General features: G+C 30.7%; 2 protein-coding genes across 4 annotated transcripts; both read right to left on the bottom strand.

The window, feature by feature from the left end:
* Window positions 1-1,778: 1,778 nt before the first annotated feature.
* Window positions 1,779-6,696, bottom strand: LOC111702919 (uncharacterized). Its single transcript, XM_023474726.1, has 6 exons — window positions 6,120-6,696; window positions 5,809-5,858; window positions 3,135-3,176; window positions 2,664-2,997; window positions 2,523-2,597; window positions 1,779-2,311 (listed from the first exon to the last, which is right to left on the bottom strand). The coding sequence occupies exons 3-6, from the start codon at window positions 3,172-3,174 to the stop codon at window positions 2,281-2,283; spliced, it is 480 nt and encodes a 159-aa protein (XP_023330494.1). The 5' UTR covers window positions 3,175-3,176; window positions 5,809-5,858; window positions 6,120-6,696; the 3' UTR covers window positions 1,779-2,280.
* Window positions 6,697-7,681: 985 nt separating this feature from the next.
* LOC111702927 (carboxymethylenebutenolidase homolog) lies at window positions 7,682-16,892 on the bottom strand. 3 transcript variants are annotated; one of them, XM_023474738.1, is made up of 13 exons: window positions 16,819-16,892; window positions 14,938-14,990; window positions 14,330-14,370; window positions 14,177-14,213; window positions 13,097-13,183; window positions 12,495-12,560; window positions 10,336-10,370; window positions 9,996-10,087; window positions 9,141-9,205; window positions 8,842-8,884; window positions 8,522-8,573; window positions 8,076-8,156; window positions 7,682-7,838 (listed from the first exon to the last, which is right to left on the bottom strand). In XM_023474738.1, exons 1-13 carry the CDS (start codon window positions 16,877-16,879, stop codon window positions 7,763-7,765), a joined length of 789 nt encoding a protein of 262 aa, XP_023330506.1. In that variant the 5' UTR covers window positions 16,880-16,892; the 3' UTR covers window positions 7,682-7,762. The 3 variants fall into 3 exon arrangements, with proteins under 3 accessions (XP_023330506.1, XP_023330507.1, XP_023330508.1); XM_023474739.1 differs by lacking the exon at window positions 16,819-16,892 and adding an exon at window positions 15,680-15,723; XM_023474740.1 differs by lacking the exons at window positions 7,682-7,838; window positions 8,076-8,156; window positions 8,522-8,573 and adding an exon at window positions 8,583-8,697.
* Between the last annotated feature and the right edge of the window lie 674 nt (window positions 16,893-17,566).

Here is a 17,566-nt window from a genome sequence, read left to right as displayed (position 1 = left end):
ACTTTACCTTATATTTATACTGTGTCTGCCATTTATCGTCAGTCAAACTTGATATTTTGATACAGAAGTATTATTGTTATTAACTGCTTACGGCACATTAAGGTATTAATTAGGCATTAATACCATAGAGAATAGAATAAATATTAGAGGGGAATTTAGAGAATCATTAATTAAATTAAATTAATTAAATGTTAATTAAACTTTATAATGAATTAGATGAATAAAAACATCATTTGATTTATTTATTCATACGAAAAATCATTGTTTGTAAAGTGAAAGGCATAGAGTCTATGTGAAATGATCATTGGTCAATTATGAAACCAGCCTATTTCATAATTTGGTTTTCTTTTAACACTAATTTTTAATTTTCTATAAAATGATATTCCAGGGCCCAAAAGGTTATATAGCATAAATATGTGAAGTACACCTGCAGTATGGAAACGGTACAACAAAATGGCCGTTTTACACTTTTTTTAGTAAATTCCCCTCTAATATATATTCTATTCTTTTTGATTAATACATTCTTTTATATTAGAAATGAGCTTTATCCTTGTATCTTTTACAGATTGAACCCGTTTGGTACTAATACTATTCAGAGCACAGTTATTTCGCGGAAGAGAGACAAACAGAAGTAGAGTTTTCATCCAAGAGATCTGAGATTTAGTGCAGGTTCCAATCTAACCCAATAGCAGATTATGACATGCTTGATATTCTAGGATGTTTTAATCGGCCGGATTTGGTCATGAAACAAGTATATCTTTATCACAGGTGTCAAAAGCTTTAGTTAAATCAATAAAAATTTCTAGGGTGTACTCAGATTCCGGTTTATTGCACACTTGGTAAATATGATCCAGAAAATGTAGTGTAGTATTATGCTTAGCCCTGAACCCATACTGGTGCTCAAAAAGATATTTAACTTATTCAGATATTTTATGATTTGATTTCCCGCATTTCTAAAAGTTTTCAAAAAGACGAAAGTAAGCTAATTGGTCTGTAATTTGTAAATTTTTCAGATTCTCCAGATTTGAAGGCTGGAACGATTTTAGCAATTTTAAGGATGGTTGGAATAATACCAGCTTTAAACAACAAATTAAATAAATGGCAGATAGGACCCATGATACTTGGCATTATCAACTTGATCAGGTTTGTAGAAATGTTATCTGAACCAGAGCTGTTTTTATTTTTTAATTTGTTAATAGCATCATTAATGATATCAGGGGTCATATTTGCAAAAACAAAGTTTTCACAGTTTTCTCTGAGAGAAAATCAGAGAATTGTTTTGTGGAGTTCTCGATATTATTTGCTAATTTGGACCTATACCAGAGGAAAACGTATTGAAACAAGTTCAGATATTTCAGCTGCCTCTGAAAGAACTATATACCATTGTTCTCAAAAGTATCCGGGATATTTATAGATTTCCGCCCCTTCCTAAAACACTAATTATTGTTTGCTAGGGTTTTTTTACCATCTTTTCTATGTTCTTTAAACTTGTCATACTAATGATTTTTCCCTAGTTGGGTATAAACTGTATTGTACTCTTTAAATCTCAGTTTCAGGACGGGGTTTAGTTTATTTTTTATTAAGAATCTGTTTTTATTTTTTCTGGAGATAATCAAGGCTTCTGACATCCAATTGGACTGTATGGTTTAGTCTTATTTGCAGAAGTTATTTCTTTTCAGGAAATGCAGATTTAATTTAAAACAGTTTTCTATAGTTTCAAAATAGATGTTAAGTTTCTTGTTCATTGTTGAGAAGAATGTCCCAGTTTACATTTTCCAGCATTGTTTTAAACCTTGAAATAGAAGGAGCATCAAATTTTCAAAATCTTTTTACATGATTAACTTTCGCAGACTTTTGCAGAATGACGAATATAAAAAACAGGGAAATGACCAGAAATATCTGAAAGGATGATTCCTGAATCATAAGCATCATTAGCAATTTTTGTAACAATATGATCTAGCAGCGCACCTGAGGATCCAGCTATCCTGTTGGAACAGTTTTAAGTGGTAAAAAAAAAATTTCAAGAAGCGTACATTGATTGAACAATAATAATATTTATTTACTTGTACTGCAATTTGAACCAACAGGGCTAATCAAATCTTCAAAGTATTCTGTCTGTCTAGACTCCTTCAAGTGTCCATCCCATAATTAGAAGTTTACGCAAAACATCTAAAGTTTCCACCACAAAACATCAGAAGTTTTTACGTAAAAATATCGTCAGAGATTTTAACCAGAAAACCAACAAAAGTTATAACATGAATTCTGTTCTAATTTCTTGATTCAAAAGTTTCCTCCACGTTTCCTAATCAATCTAAACATGTAAATATTAGAGAAAAACATTTAAAGGATTATTTTAGATTTTAGGCCAGGTTAAACATTATTGTAAATATAATTGGGCTATTCTGCTAGGACAAATTATTTAGTAAATTAAAGTTTGAGGCATGTTGCTTCTAAAGTAAAAGCTATGAAACTGGAGGTAAACCTCAAAGATGAAATATAAGATGTTGGTAATTTAATTATACCTGAAACTTTTCGTCCTGAATTCATCAGCTACGTCTTCCTCACCAACCTCATTGTTTTCCATCATCAGAGGTCCACTAAATATAAGAAAACATACAAAATTTTTTTTATATTTTTAACTGGTATAAATATTAAAACTTTACCTGATTGAGAATTCAATGCCAAGCTCATTAGAGGATAGAGATCGAAGGTTACGGTGATGTGTCATTTCTTGGATGCTTTGAAATGATCTGAGTGACCGAGGATCAATCATTGTAAAGGGAAAATATTTCATTTTAGCATCATTTGTCTGTTTTATCTTTGTTGTTTTTTGTCCCATCCTGGTTCCATAGGTCTCCAGTGCAGAAATCTGAGATGTTTCCTGTTCACCATTTTCCCTGTGTTCTTCTTGACTTTGGTGTAATTGGTTTCTTATCTGGATATTAACATTTTCTTGCGCCAGAAGTGGATGAATGAAGAGAGAGTCTGACTGAATAACTTAAAAAATCTTACTATAATCCCTTCATTGGTTGCTAGACTGTTCTGTGGAATAAATAAAATAAGGATTTGTTTAACAGAAATAACTTAATTTTAACACTAGTACATAGTTATGTAATAGTAACATTTGGACCTACCCCAATAAAAAACCAGAAAACAGACCAGCTCTTTGAACATTCCTAAAAAAATGTTACAATTGAAATTATCTTTAAAACATAAAATTTTTATAAAGGAATCAATACAATGTTTCTCTAATCTTAAAAGGTTCGAGTAAAATCCAGGGTCTGGAGTAAAATTTAGAGAGTTAAAAAAAATCATGCGTTGTCGAAGTTAAGACACAGCTCAGTTTCAGAACTAGCCGTTTTAAACCATTTTAATTCACTATTTGGTATTTTCTCTAAACTCATTTTTCTTTTTTTCATTATTTAAGTTTTATTATTTTCTGAAAGGAATTGAGTCTTTGTAACAAACTCTGATTTTCCAATCCCTATATGTTTTCCACCTGATGGCGTATTTGAAACTTGGACATTTTCATCTAACATAATTCATAGTTTGAAATATTTAAGGTCTACGGAATTGGATTACAAAGATATAGAGATTAGAAAATCATAGTTTGTGACAAAGACTCAATTCCTTTGTCCGCGGCGATCCACATTGAATTTATGGTGTTAAGATCAGAATGAAAAATGTTCATCTAGAAATTATAAACATTTGTGATATTCATAGAATACGAAATAAAATTTCGTTGGCCGAGTATTTTCAGATTCAGACTATTTTTTGTTTCAACATCGACAACACATACATGGTTTATATATTTTATACACTAAAATTTTACTCCAACCCCTTAAAATCAGTCACACCTCACTTCTACGCTAAATAAATAACTAAGGAACTGAGTCTTTGCCACAAAATCAAATAGTCTAATCCCTTTACCTTTGCCACCCGATGGAGGAAACCTTTATTATATCAAACTTATGTTATTTGCTCTATATGTCAGAATAGTTTAAAATATCTAAAATCTATGTCATTAGGTTCCAAAGATATGGGAGTAGAAAATCAGAGTTAGTGGCAAAGAATCAATTCCTTTACATCTGTGTTGTGAAAGGATACACTTCATCTAGATAGTCATTTCAGTGATAAGCCATTTCATAGACAGGACCTTTAATAGACAGGACTTTTCATAACCAGGACATATCATAGACAAGATATTTTAAAGACAGGGAATATTTTACGTAAATGATAATAATTAAATAAAATTGTTACACATCTTATATTAACCCAAAACCTTAAATTCTCCTCGAAAAAAAATGCTTTTCTGTATATGAAATGACGTATCTATAAAAGTTCTTCTCTGAATCTATGAAACTACCTGTCTAAGAAAAGTTATATCTATGAAGTACAGAATAGTGTATTAAAAAAGAAAATTGAAGAGCTCACAATATAAAGCTTTGTAGTTAGGACTGGAAATTGAATATAGAGCTTATTTTTACAACAGTATTCGTGAGTACAGAATAACTCTATATAACTTTTGGAGTAAATTAATTGATATTGGGAAAACCACTGCACAGGAACAGGACAGTCACTGTAAAATAAGCTTTCGGTGCGTACTACAGTAATTCTGCAGTACACTCCCCGAAGAAATTGCAAGTTTTAGTGGAGGGTGTAGTGGGCAGAAGTAAATATACAGAGCCCGAAATTTAAAAGAGTATCGTTGGATAAAACTCCCGAGTTTCCTTTTTGGGTTTTAACATTTGTGTAGATTTTGATTTAAGAGATTCGAAAAAATTGAGAATATAAACAAACTGAATAAAATAATATTTCATAACAAAGACATTGATATTTACAAAACTGCTTAACCCCATTCGTGAAACCCGGGTTTTAAAACTGGTTTTCAGATCGTTACCATGTCTTAAGTTTTAGGCTCAAGTACGGAAGGATTTAAAGGAGTACAAGATAAAGTAAAAGAGTACATGATGGTTTAAAGGAGTACCTAATAGTGTATAAAGGAGTACATCATAGCGTAAAGGAGTACATAATAGTGTAAAGGAGTACATAATAGTGTAAAGGAGTACATAAGAGTGTAAAGGAGTACATAAAGGAGTACATAATAGTGTAAAGGAGTACTTAATAGTGTAAAGGAGTACTTAATAGTGTAAAGGAGTACATAAGAGTGTAAAGGAGTACATAATAGCGTAAAGGAGTACATAATAGTGTAAAGGAGTACATAAGAGTGTAAAGGAGTACATTATAGAGTGTAAAGGAGTACATAAGAGTGTAAAGGAGTACATAATAGCGTAAAGGAGTACATAATAGTGTAAAGGAGTACATAAAAGTGTAAAGGAGTACATAATAGTGTAAAGAGTACATAAGAGTGTAAAGGAGTATATAATAGTGTAAAGGAGTACATAGCGTACGGGATGGTGTACAGGAGTACGGGATAGTGTAAAGGAGTAAAGGGTCCGAATTTAACGAATTTAAGCCGCCTCTTAAATCCCCCAAAAACCGGTTTAAATCGAGCGCCGGCACCAACCATATTTGAGCCGTGGCTCAAACCCTTTAAATTCGGCCTCAGGATGAAGTAAAAGAGTACATCCATGGTTTAAAGGAGTACGTTAATGTGTAAAGGACTACATTATAGTGTAAAGAAGTAAATAATAGTATAAAGGAGTACATATAAGTTTAAAGCAGTACGGAAAAGTGTACATGAATATGGGATAGTGTAAAGGGGATAAAGAAATTTTTGGTTCCGTCAATCTTGCGACTTGAACCCCACCTCCTCAGTCGTTAAATTAAATTATTTTTTTATCCTACCTTACTTCAACCACCCTTCCCGACCAAGAACTGTGATGAAGTGAACTTATCTAAAAAAATCGTTAGTAAAATAAGCTTAAATACATGGTTTAAACATCAATAACATGAATAATTGGTTCCGAGTAAAAGAAACTCGTTAAATATATTCATACTAAATAGTCATTTCTACGTCGAAACATTAGATATGTTTAAATTGTTTATAAATTATACGATACGATAACTTTATTGGATTCAAATCGTTGAGGCTTTAATAGGTCTCATATCTGTAATTTATTTTAAAAGGTTCCTTAGTTTAGTTTCTCAGAACTTACTTGATTTATCACATTCTGGGCCGGAGGTTGATCAGCTCTCAGGGACGGTTTGACATAAAGGTGAGCGATAAAAGTTACAAATCTTTGCATTTGATGGAGATGTTATGCACCAGACGATTGTCTATAAGTGGTTTAAGAGGATGAAAGGGACGAGTGGGATACATATATTTTGTATCTAAATTAGACCCCCGCCTAATGTGCCCCGCAAACCACCGACCTTAAATCTAGGTTGTTTTAGGTCTGAATTAGGTCGAGCTAGGTCGGATGACCTTAACCAACCTTAAACGACCTTAGGCAACGTTGATTAAGGTCATTTTAGGTCGAGCTAGGTTGGATGACCTTAACCGACCTTAAACGACCTTAATCTATAAGGTCATTTTTGGTCAGGTTAAGTCATTTTAGGTCGCATCATTTTGCAAGGTCATTCTTAAGTAAATTTGTAGGTTGTATGAAGTCGGGACCAGAATGACATTTTAAACTATTATTTCGAATTTGAGGTTTATTAAAAAGAGCATTTCTCTTCTCAAAATTGATCAAAATATTTTTTCCGTTAATTTAAAGGGACAGTAAAGGAAAAATAAAAGGGGGTATAGGCTGAAAGCTAATCACTTTAGCTCTTGATCGCGACCCATGAAAGTTTTATCTGATGTTACTATCTCGAGAAATTGATATAAAACTGTGTTAAAATCATACGAAAGTTCATATATGTAAAATTTAGAAAATCTTAAACTTAAATCACGTGTTCATGGTTCAATTATTCAAACACATGGATTTAACGGTTCTGTCAATATTCCAGAAAGCTGTGACTTTCGATCACAATTTGACCCATTAAACATAATTGTTTAGCCTTTCTTCTTAAATACTGTTTTGTCGGCATATGCATTTTGAATGAAAAAGTATAGAATAAACAAATCCGGTAAAAGAATGTTGATTTTAAATAGAAGAAGCCGAATGCTGCTAACTCTGGTTAGTCCTAGGTGCAAAAATTATTAAGTTTAGCAATTAACTATTTCTAATATTCTGACAATAAAACTCTCACATTAAAGTTTATTGGGTGACAGATATAACAATTTCGGGTTTGAAAACAATTCTATTGGTTTATCATTCAAAACAATTGCAACTATGAGAACGATGTTAAAAAAATGAATTGATCCCTTATTCATTTTGAACTTTTAATATGGCCACAATTTTTAGCTTGATCCTAAATTTGAGATTAAAAATTACTTAACAAAGGAAAACATTGCAATATTGTGTTGCAAAATTTAGGATTTAATTTTTTTTGTCAAATATAAATGTTTATACCAGAGGGAAACAAAACAAATGTTTAAAAAAATTAAATGAAATAAAATAAATAAAATATGTGCTTACTCCTTTCACTTTCAATGTTGCTTAGTATAAAATTTGGACCTCAAAAATAAATATTAATGAATTTAAGGAGAAAATAAATAATACTTTAAAATCTAAATACATATTACATGGCTCTGATAAAAATAACAATACGTTTTAGCCTAACTCCGTTTTTTCTTTCCTCTCAAATAAAATCATGAAAGTATCTACACAAGTTAATTTCAATCTATCTTTATTAACATATTATGTATCTAATTATGGGACAAATTGTTAATTAATTTTGTATTAAAGTAGCTTTATTTTAAATTAGTTGCAAGAAATGAAACAAGCAGGTTGAAGGCAGCTTTTGCATCAGTGCTGATGGATTCATTCCTTGAAAAAAAAAACTAATGGATGGATACCTTAATTGAATTGAATTTTTACAAAAATAGAACACAGAATGCTCTTTAATAGCGTCAAGATTGGAAGGAAAAGGTATTACTCATTTAAAATAGGAAAAAAATAACCAATTTAGTTTTTTTAACTGTGGAAAATATTTATTTTTTAGCAAATGAGGTTATAAAACATAAAAAAAAACCTTCCAGTGCTTTCAGATATAGATGGATCTACCTCATATCTCCTCGAACCATCCAGCCATGTAGCATATTCTTGTATTCCTTATACTCACAATGAATTCCAAACTTCATCACCCTGTGATAATGTCCTTGTATATTTAGTTAGATTCAAACCTGAGACCGGTAAAGAATACTTTGAAAGAGTGTGACCTGAAGGTAAGGTATAAAATGCAAAAAAGTTCTTAAAGTAATTGAGTTTTTGCCACAAACTTAAATTTTCGAATTCCAATATCTTAGCGACCTGATGTTGTACACATTTGATATTTCAAACTTAGATAAGTTAAGCTAACATAATTCATAGTTTAAAATATCTAAGGTCTATAACGACATTTGGTTTGAACAATACAAGGACTAGAAAATCAGAGTGTGTTGCAAAGACTCAATTCCTTTTATGGGATCAATCATCTTTGATTATTAATTATTAATTATTTTTAACCTTACCCCCACACTTTATTGGCTAGTCCACCCTTCTTCTCGTTATCGTGATCGTTTCCTATTTATAATTGATTATCTTATTGGCTAGTCCACCCTTCTTCTCGTTATCGTGATCGTTTCCTATTTATAATTGATTATCTTATTGGCTAGTCCACCCTTCTTCTCGTTATCGTGATCGTTTCCTATTTATAATTGATTATCTTATTTTTGAAAAGAAACGCTCACTCTGATTTTGCAGGTTTTTTCAAACAGAATTTTTTAAACGAAAATTGCATTATTCCGCTTTTTTAAAACCCAATCTTTTTATTCTAAATTATAAAGTTTACCCGCAGTTATTAATAGTTGCGGACACTGAACTTCATCAAGCAACTAGAAAAATAAAATACTTAGGTAATGATTGATATGCATATCAAATTTGATTTTAATAGTTTAACTGTTACATTAAACGATGAAAATCTTTTAAATAGACTAGTATCTTCGATTTACGAGATGAAATAAAAGAAAATCTTAAATATACAATAATAAACCAATATGAAACTTATTTCCTACTTATAAAATCTTAATCTTAAAGAAAACAGTATTAAAACTTTAATTTCTTGCTGTTTTCTGTTAATTCTTACTGTACTTCATAAAGGTTTTGTTGTAAAGCAAGTTCTGTAACTAAAGTGAGAGCCGGATGGAAACAAGCTCCTAAAATAAAAATAGATAGAATTTATTACTAAAAAAAGAGTATGCTAAAAGAAATAAGTGTGTTGAATTTCTTTTAAGTTAAATTTTTAAAAGATCTTGGATTAAAATAATAAGATAAAATGAGCTTTTTCGTATATTAACGCTTATATTTCTATATTTTAATGCCCAATGAATTAAATAGGCTTCCCAACCATCTTATATTAGCTATCCGTATAGAAATTAAAAAATGGATAGAAAAGTTGCTGATCCTACGCAAAGGAATTGAGTCTGTCAAATCAAATAATTTAAGTTTAAAATAGTGACTGTTTAAACCAGCAAGTTGAAAAGATATTAGGATCAGAAAAGTTGAGTATTTAAAAGCCTCAAAGCGAATATGTATGTGTTAAGTAAATTTTGATTCACAATAAGATAAATGAGGCCTTGCTGGATATTAACATTTGAATAATTTACAGTTAAGATATTATTTTGTAAGTCAAACTTATATGTTAAAGGAATTGAGTTTTTGCCACAAACTTAGATTTTCTATTTCCTATAACTTAGCAACCCGTTTTCTTAGACCTTCGATATTTCAAACTAACAATTCTGGTAGATCAAATAATCTACGTTTGAAATATCAAAGGTTTACACCATCAGGTTGCAAAGATATAGGGGTTAGAAAATGTAAGTTTGTTGCAAAAAATCAATTCCTTTAGGATTTTTTATGATTACTGCGACAAATAGTTTACCTTAATCTTAAAAGATATGATAAAAGAAAACTGTAAACAATGTGTACTGATTAGTTCGATTAAACCTGCTTTAAACTCTGCGTAGCTAGATAGCTTAGTTACTAGATAAGCTCCCCAACATGTTCCAACTGCTCCAAATACTTCGGCGCCTTTGGACCTGGAAAACTTTAATTAAAGTAAAATTTAGAAAATTTCCTATATCTCACTTTTTTATAAAGTGATTAATTTATTCTTCCTTTTAAGACAATTCAGAGGGAAGATTTTCAATAACTCTACACTTGTAACGTATTTTCATGAAATCCAGAGAAATTATTTTCAATAAAAATATAAACGTATATAACGAATGTATACATACGTCAGTAAATTTACAGGAAAAAATACAAGGAAAAATGATACTTTCCTTACCTAGCATATGGTAAAAGATTCTCTACCCACTCAAACTAAAATATTTAGTTTAAATAGATTTTTTTGGGTTTGGGTTAAGAGGGAAGGAAGTGAGACAGGAATAATACAAAAATTAGACCCATCTCTGGAGACAAAAAAGATGGGTCAACCCGGGGGGGCTCAATTTGCTTTCCAAGGATATAATTGTTATTCTCATAAAACGATTTGGTAAACATTTGTATTAAATAGTAATAGTAAATCTAACTGATACATTTAACATTTGTAAAATATAATAAACCTTATTGATTTTTTTTAATGCTGAATGTTTTAGTTTTGATTTTTCGAATAAAGTTTGGCAATGGAAGATTTTGTTTTGAAAGACAACGGTGTCCATGGGTCCGATTTTTCAAAGTAATACCAGAAAAAAACTAACAGCTGTGGTTTTTGTCAAAACTTTCCATCCTGCCTATATATCCAATATACCAAATAAGGCATGGAAGGTCATAACTAAGGATTCTTATATGAAGGATGTTTGACCTCCTATGATTGCATTTATACAGGCAGGGAATAGTTATCTAGTCTCTACAGAATATGCCCGTGCAAACCAAGCAACCTAAATCTACTTGAGATCTGAGAAAGATTGGAGGAATATTTCTGAACACTGTATTGTTGAAAGATCAGCAACAAAATTTAGAGTAGAGCTGAGATGCAAAGTAGATTGTATAAGTCTGAAAATATTGTTTACTGGAAGTGCACTGCATTACATGCAAAAAAGAAAACTGCAAAAAGCAGTTGTTAACAAATTCAAGAAAACACGAAGACGATTACTACTGTGTAGCGAAGTTGACCGCGCAAGATTCACAATACATAATACTATATCCGCTCCAAATGTGTCTCCTCATGTTCCCCCCCCCCCTTTACCGCCTCTACTTGTGGAGAACAGGGTCAGTTAGCTTTAGAATGTCGAGATGTGAACACCTCCGATCAGGAACTACTAACTCCTTTATGATGATGGCGCAGATACGCAGTAAGCAGCAGACGTGCTTACCCGAAGGGTTCCCAGTTTATCATGTAAACCAGAGACAACATGAAGCTCCACCTCATGATAAAACCGCGATCACTGCCTACTAGGTTTGATAAGCCCTGCTGTTTCAGTTCCTGTTGATCTGCTCCACCAACATGAAGCTCCAACTGTTCCATTCCTTTCAACACTAATAATCGATGTTATTTCATTTTTAACCGTTTAGATACTCCCAATTAAGGGTCAATATTTTTAAACTTTGCTTTTATTTCTCATTTCATGCTATTATTCAATAAAGTTACCGAATATCCCTTTTGTTCTTTTATTTGTGTCAACAGCAGTACATTGGTGAAACTGGTCGAAAATTCAGACTAGACTAAAAGAACATTTGTCTGGCACAGTTCTACCTGCCAGGACATAATATGTCGGACCTGGAGAAGTGTAGGGATGAGTCTAGAACTAATAGGATGGTTAGAGAATCTTGGTTCATTAACAAGTTTAAATCTAAAATCTGTGATATAAATAGAAAGATGTAAAATGAAATCATTAATCGTCTTTTCAATATTCTTCGAATCGGGAATTTGTAAAATTTATATTTTTTTGTTCAATTTCAAAACATATGACAAAACAAACAAACAAAACAAAAAAAATTCGACTATTAATATTAAATTAATATTGATAATTCATTTTAATATTATATTAAAAATAATAATTTGTAAATTTTATAAACCAATATATTTTGAAATTTACCAAAACAAAATATAGTTCTTACATTTTTATTATTTGATATCTGATTCAAAAAAACGTATTTTATTACTATTAATATCATATTAGTTTGTTTATATTGGTTTTAAATCGTTATGTTTTGAAATTAAACAAAACAGTATATAATTTTTACATTTTATTGTCTTGAGAATTCCTGAATTTTGTAAAACGTGTTTTATTACCAAGTGGTATAAATAAAGTCTCCAATAATCTAAATTTTTTTCTATATAAGTATATTGATGGTTTATTCTTCTATATAAGTATATTGAAGGTTTATTCTTCTCGACATAACAAAGGTAACTTTGTTGTATTTGGCATAAACCTGACACTTAGTGTCAGGTCTGGGCCAAATCTGAAGTTCTATAGTTTAGTATAATTAAGTTGATGAATTTACCTGCCTTTGACCAACCCAGTCTGATTGCGTCACAACCCAGCTAATCAAGTCTTCGTCTTCCAAACCCTTGACATCATGATACTGAGTAAAAAGTTAGTGGAACAATTAAGTGTCATCGATCCAAAACTTTAATCTTACTAAAAGTTTAACAAACAAAAAACTTCAGGAACCTCCTGCCTAGAGGAACATTTAAGTTTAGATGAATTTCATGAAATTGTATTTTATCCTTCAAAAGATTTCATTTTGACTTTTCTTTTATAAAAAATAAATAGCACTGTGGGTCCATTAAATGTCAATATTTCAACTACAATTATTTCAATTAAAGGAAAAAGAACATTCCAAGTTAACTTTACTAGACTGCAAACTAACCAGGAGGAAAAGGTCAACTTCAATTGACGTTACTGTTACTTTGTTACAATTAAAATTTTAATCTAACGTGCATTTTACTTAAGTTTGACTTGACAGGCAGTTCTCTCCCAAAAAAAATCTTAAACGACCGAGCCTTATTTGTCTTAAATAAGAGGTTTATGGTGTAAACTTCCCCTGTCTCATGATACCCCACAGTGCGATAATATTTTTGTTCATCTGTTTATTTCTCTTACCCTTGATTCTCCTCTGAAGAAGTCAGGTAGAAGAACCATATAACCTTTATCTGATAGCTTATCACATAATTCTCTTGTCCTGCCACCCTACTCAGTTGTAATTATTGTGATTTACTATTAAAATCACAACTAAATACATTACATTTACAAAAAAGTACTTCAACAGAAATGTAAGTACTGAATTTAGACTTCGTAGTATGTCAGATAAAAAAGTAATCTGAGCTGAAAACTTTAGAATGGTGGATATCAAGATTAATGCTTAATCCACTCTTTTTCTTAATTTCTAGATTAAATATTGCTTGTTTTCCTCATGAATTTAATCTCCAGAGCTGAAAACTTTAGAATGGGATATCCTTAATCATGATCGGATAATTAATCTGGAGATTAAAAATGAGAGGAGAACAAGCAATATTTAATCTGGATATTAAGAAAAAGAGTGGATTAAGCATTAATCCCGATATCCACCATTCTAAAGTTTTCAGCTCAGATTAATTAACAGGTCGGGATTAAGGATATCACATTCTAAAGTTTTCAGCTCTGAATAAAAAAGAGCATATTTAAAAAAAACTTAATCAAAGGAACTGAACACTCAACACACACTCTATATATATGATGGCGTAAACTTAAGATATTTTAAATGTTTTTATCTGATTAAACAGTTTAAATATCAAAGTTGGAAAAGAAAAAAAAACATTAAAATTGAATTCAATGACACAAAGCAGGTTGGTATGAAATATTGGGAAACAGTCTAGAATTCCTTGATCTATTGTTAGCTATTAAAATAAAATGTTTATTAAAGGAATTGAGTCTCTGCGACAAACTCAAATGTTCTTCTTATATATCTTTGTAACTTGATATCTCACTTATTGATATTTGATATTTCACACTTAAATTATTTGATCTAACAGAATTTATACTTTAAAATATCTCAGGTCTATCACAATGGCATACAAAAGATATAGGAATTAAAAAATCAGAGTTTGTGCCAAAGATTTAATTCTTAATATCATTTATATCCCATCATTTAAGTTTTTGAATTTTTGTGTTAAATTCATTTTAAAATGTTGGTCAAATTTTAACCTTAAACCCATATATGTCGTAGCACCAGACAATACATCTGAAAATAGAGATAATCACAAATGATTGTTTATATGTTAATATGTAATAAAATCACATTACATTAGAGTCAAGCTGAAATTGAATGTTAAATTTATATTATCAAAATTGTTCTACCTTCTGGAATTTCCTACTCTATACACATCCATATCACCAACCTGAAAAATAAAGAAAAAAAACGTTATTATTAACACAAGGCACTAAACGAAGCAAGAAAACAATTAGGATTCACGGGGACAGAACCTATTTAAAAAATTGTAAATTATAAAGGTCAGCATTTATATTATATTTTGTATTTATGTAGATATATTTTTAACTATCTTGATTGAATGTTATAGATTCTGGATTTCTGGATTTTTCAGAAGTGCAGAACAAGCTTGATCAATTCTTGTCAAAAAAATAAGTATTTAAATTCCTTATATTCTGTGGCCTCTCAATGAGTTGTTTTTTCATGTTTCTGATAAACAAACTTTTCATTTCGCTAACGACGAAGAAAACATGAGAAATTATTCAATAATTTTAAAATAGATTTTAAAAAATCCATGTTGTAGTTTTTAAAAATTCTTGTTTTGTTATCTAAGGTATGTCATTTCTCTAAAAAAAAACAACATATCGTCATTTCGTTTTTCGTTTTTCAAAGTTCAAACCTAACTGTTATTTTAATCCCTTTATTGGTTTTGTTAAATAAAAAAAATAAGTTCCAACACTAAGTGCCGACACTTTACCTTTTCTATAATTCCTTTATCCTTCCAGGAATACCCAGGATATGGATCCCCACCTAAACATTATAATGTTGTTGACCATAAACCTATCTTCTAACCCCCACGCATACGTCTTGTCGTCTTTACCAACCCCAAATCCAAACCAAACAATTTCTCTGACTCTACCTGTCTACCCAGACAAAGGGAAATCGAAACAGTGAAAATGGAAGATCTAATCCATGAATAACTTTGCAATTCATATTAAGTTCCACTTAAAAAATCCGGGTTTAAATTTTCAGAAGTCCATACAAATGTTTCAAACTATTCCATCAAACCCAAAATCCTTAATCACTCCTTTTTTACTGCAACACGGAAAACTAGTAAGTTATACTATTAAATATTCAACTACATTAATACATGGTCATTTAATTTTATTAACATTGTCATTTAATTTTATTATACCTGCATTCTAATGCAGGTTAAAAATGCATCTATTTACTGATTATTTGGAACTATACTGTGTCTGAGCTGAGGAGCATAACCGACTTACAGTCAAGCAAGTCTACCTATCCATTTATCAACCGACTTACAGTCAAACAAGTCTACCTATCCATTTATCAACCGACTTACAGTCAAACAAGTCTACCTATCTATTTATCAACCGACTTACAGTCAAGCAAGTCTACCTATCCATTTATCAACCGACTTACAGTCAAACAAGTCTACCTATCTATTTATCAACCGACTTACAGTCAATTAAGTTTACCTATTTATTTATCAACCGACTTACAGTCAATCAATCAACGTCGCCCTCCTAAAGTTTTACAAAGGTATACAGCATTGAAAGACAGACGATTTTAATGAACTACAGTTGTTTACACAGGTTTTACTTTTATGATAAAAAATGAAGCCAGACACACTACTAAAAGAATTGAGGGATTCCAGCAGAATGAAAAAATTTAACTTCAAGACTCAGGATTTGCGAGCAAATTTTGTTTTCAGTCGAGAAAAAACGACGAATTAATTGCGTGGAATGACTTTGACGCAAAAAAAGTTTGCTCAAAGATTTGCAGATATGTGACATTGAAAAACCCAACATTTTGTGGTCATAACCATTTTATTGGCAAGATTGTTTCAAAAATGGGGTCTATGTTCTCTAGAAACTCACAACAAAGGACATTAGGAGGTTTAGATTTAACAATTAGCAGTCGACAGCTCATATTGGATCCTAATAAGTCCTTAATCTTTTACATCTCTTTATTTTGAACAATATAAAATGTTTACTGGAGGAAGAACATAAATAATTCGAAACACTTGAAATTCAGAATTCATACATTACACTGATATTTTACTACGTGCACTATTATCATCAAAGGAATTGAGTCATTGCCACAAACTCTGATTTTCTAATTCCAATATCGTTGCAACCCAATGTCGTAGACCTTTAATATTTCAAACTATAAATGCTATTAGATCAAATAATGTAAGTTTGAAATATCAAAGGTTTACATCCTAAGGTTGCAATGATATAGGTTTTACAAAAACTGAATTTGTGGCAGAGACTTAATTCCTTTAATGATGTTTTATAGTTATAAAATTTTAAATCTTACTTTTCAAAGATGTGAAAAAATATCTTTTTCTTTATGATAGGACAATAACAGAATATGTAGAATAAAAAAGTTTTTGTGCAGAATTGCTCACCACTTGGGCTTGTTTCCGCAAAGTTTTTTTTACGAAAAATAGGGATTTCCGCAGCAAATTTTGCGGAAAACAAGTCTTTGTATGATTGTTGTCATTATGCAAAACAAACAGAAAGAATCGACTCGAGCACTAATAAATAATATGCTAACAGTACAAAATAAAAACTAAAAATTATGGACTGTTTTAATTGAACAATTTACCTACCCGGATGTGAGCCATCAGGACAACACGTCATTGTATGTCCAATGCAGTATCTGTAAGACATATTATTAAGTGTGTTCTCGAGGTTTTAGCCATATTAGAGTCAAGGTTTTGGGCGACGAAGAGGAAAAACAGCTTGCCCTCATGGACAGTTTTCGTTTCAATAGTTTTATAAATATTGTCTTGTAATCTTCATAAAATTTGTGATCTAAGATTCTTAGATCAACAGTCCTCACTAGTTGTTCGAAGTTCCTTATTTAGTTATTTTAGTTTACTGCACACCCTTGTAGGTAAGTGAAATCCACTTAATTTCTAAATTCTAAATAAAATCCGCCTCAATTAATCGTTATCCTATTTAGAATTATTTTTCATTAATTTCCATTCATATATTTTCTGTACTCTATATTCAACCTTTCTTACTTAACTTACCTTCTGTAAAAAAACTAAATATAATTCTTATTTGATAGAAAAAAGTATTTTTATTATTTCGAATGAAATCTTTTTTTCTCGCTTTGGAAGATATATAACAAATAATTATTATTTGATCATTTTCCACCAAGGGCACATCTACTACTATAGAAAAGAATATTTGAAAAATGACCAAGGGGGAGGTGTAAAATTCTAAAACTTTCTGAAATAAACAAATGTATCTGAAAGATATCCATACATCTAATTTGACACGTATTTTTGTGTAAGAATTTAGAAGGGAAGGTTATATCCCCTGAATTAAAGCTTTCCAGCTTTCTTTAGA

This window comes from Eurytemora carolleeae, unplaced genomic scaffold (assembly GCF_000591075.1).
Source record: "Eurytemora carolleeae unplaced genomic scaffold, Eaff_2.0 scaffold526, whole genome shotgun sequence".
Taxonomy (NCBI): Eukaryota; Metazoa; Arthropoda; class Copepoda; order Calanoida; family Temoridae; genus Eurytemora; species Eurytemora carolleeae.
Note: the sequence above shows the minus strand (reverse complement) of the source record. Positions and strands in the feature narration are given on the sequence as shown.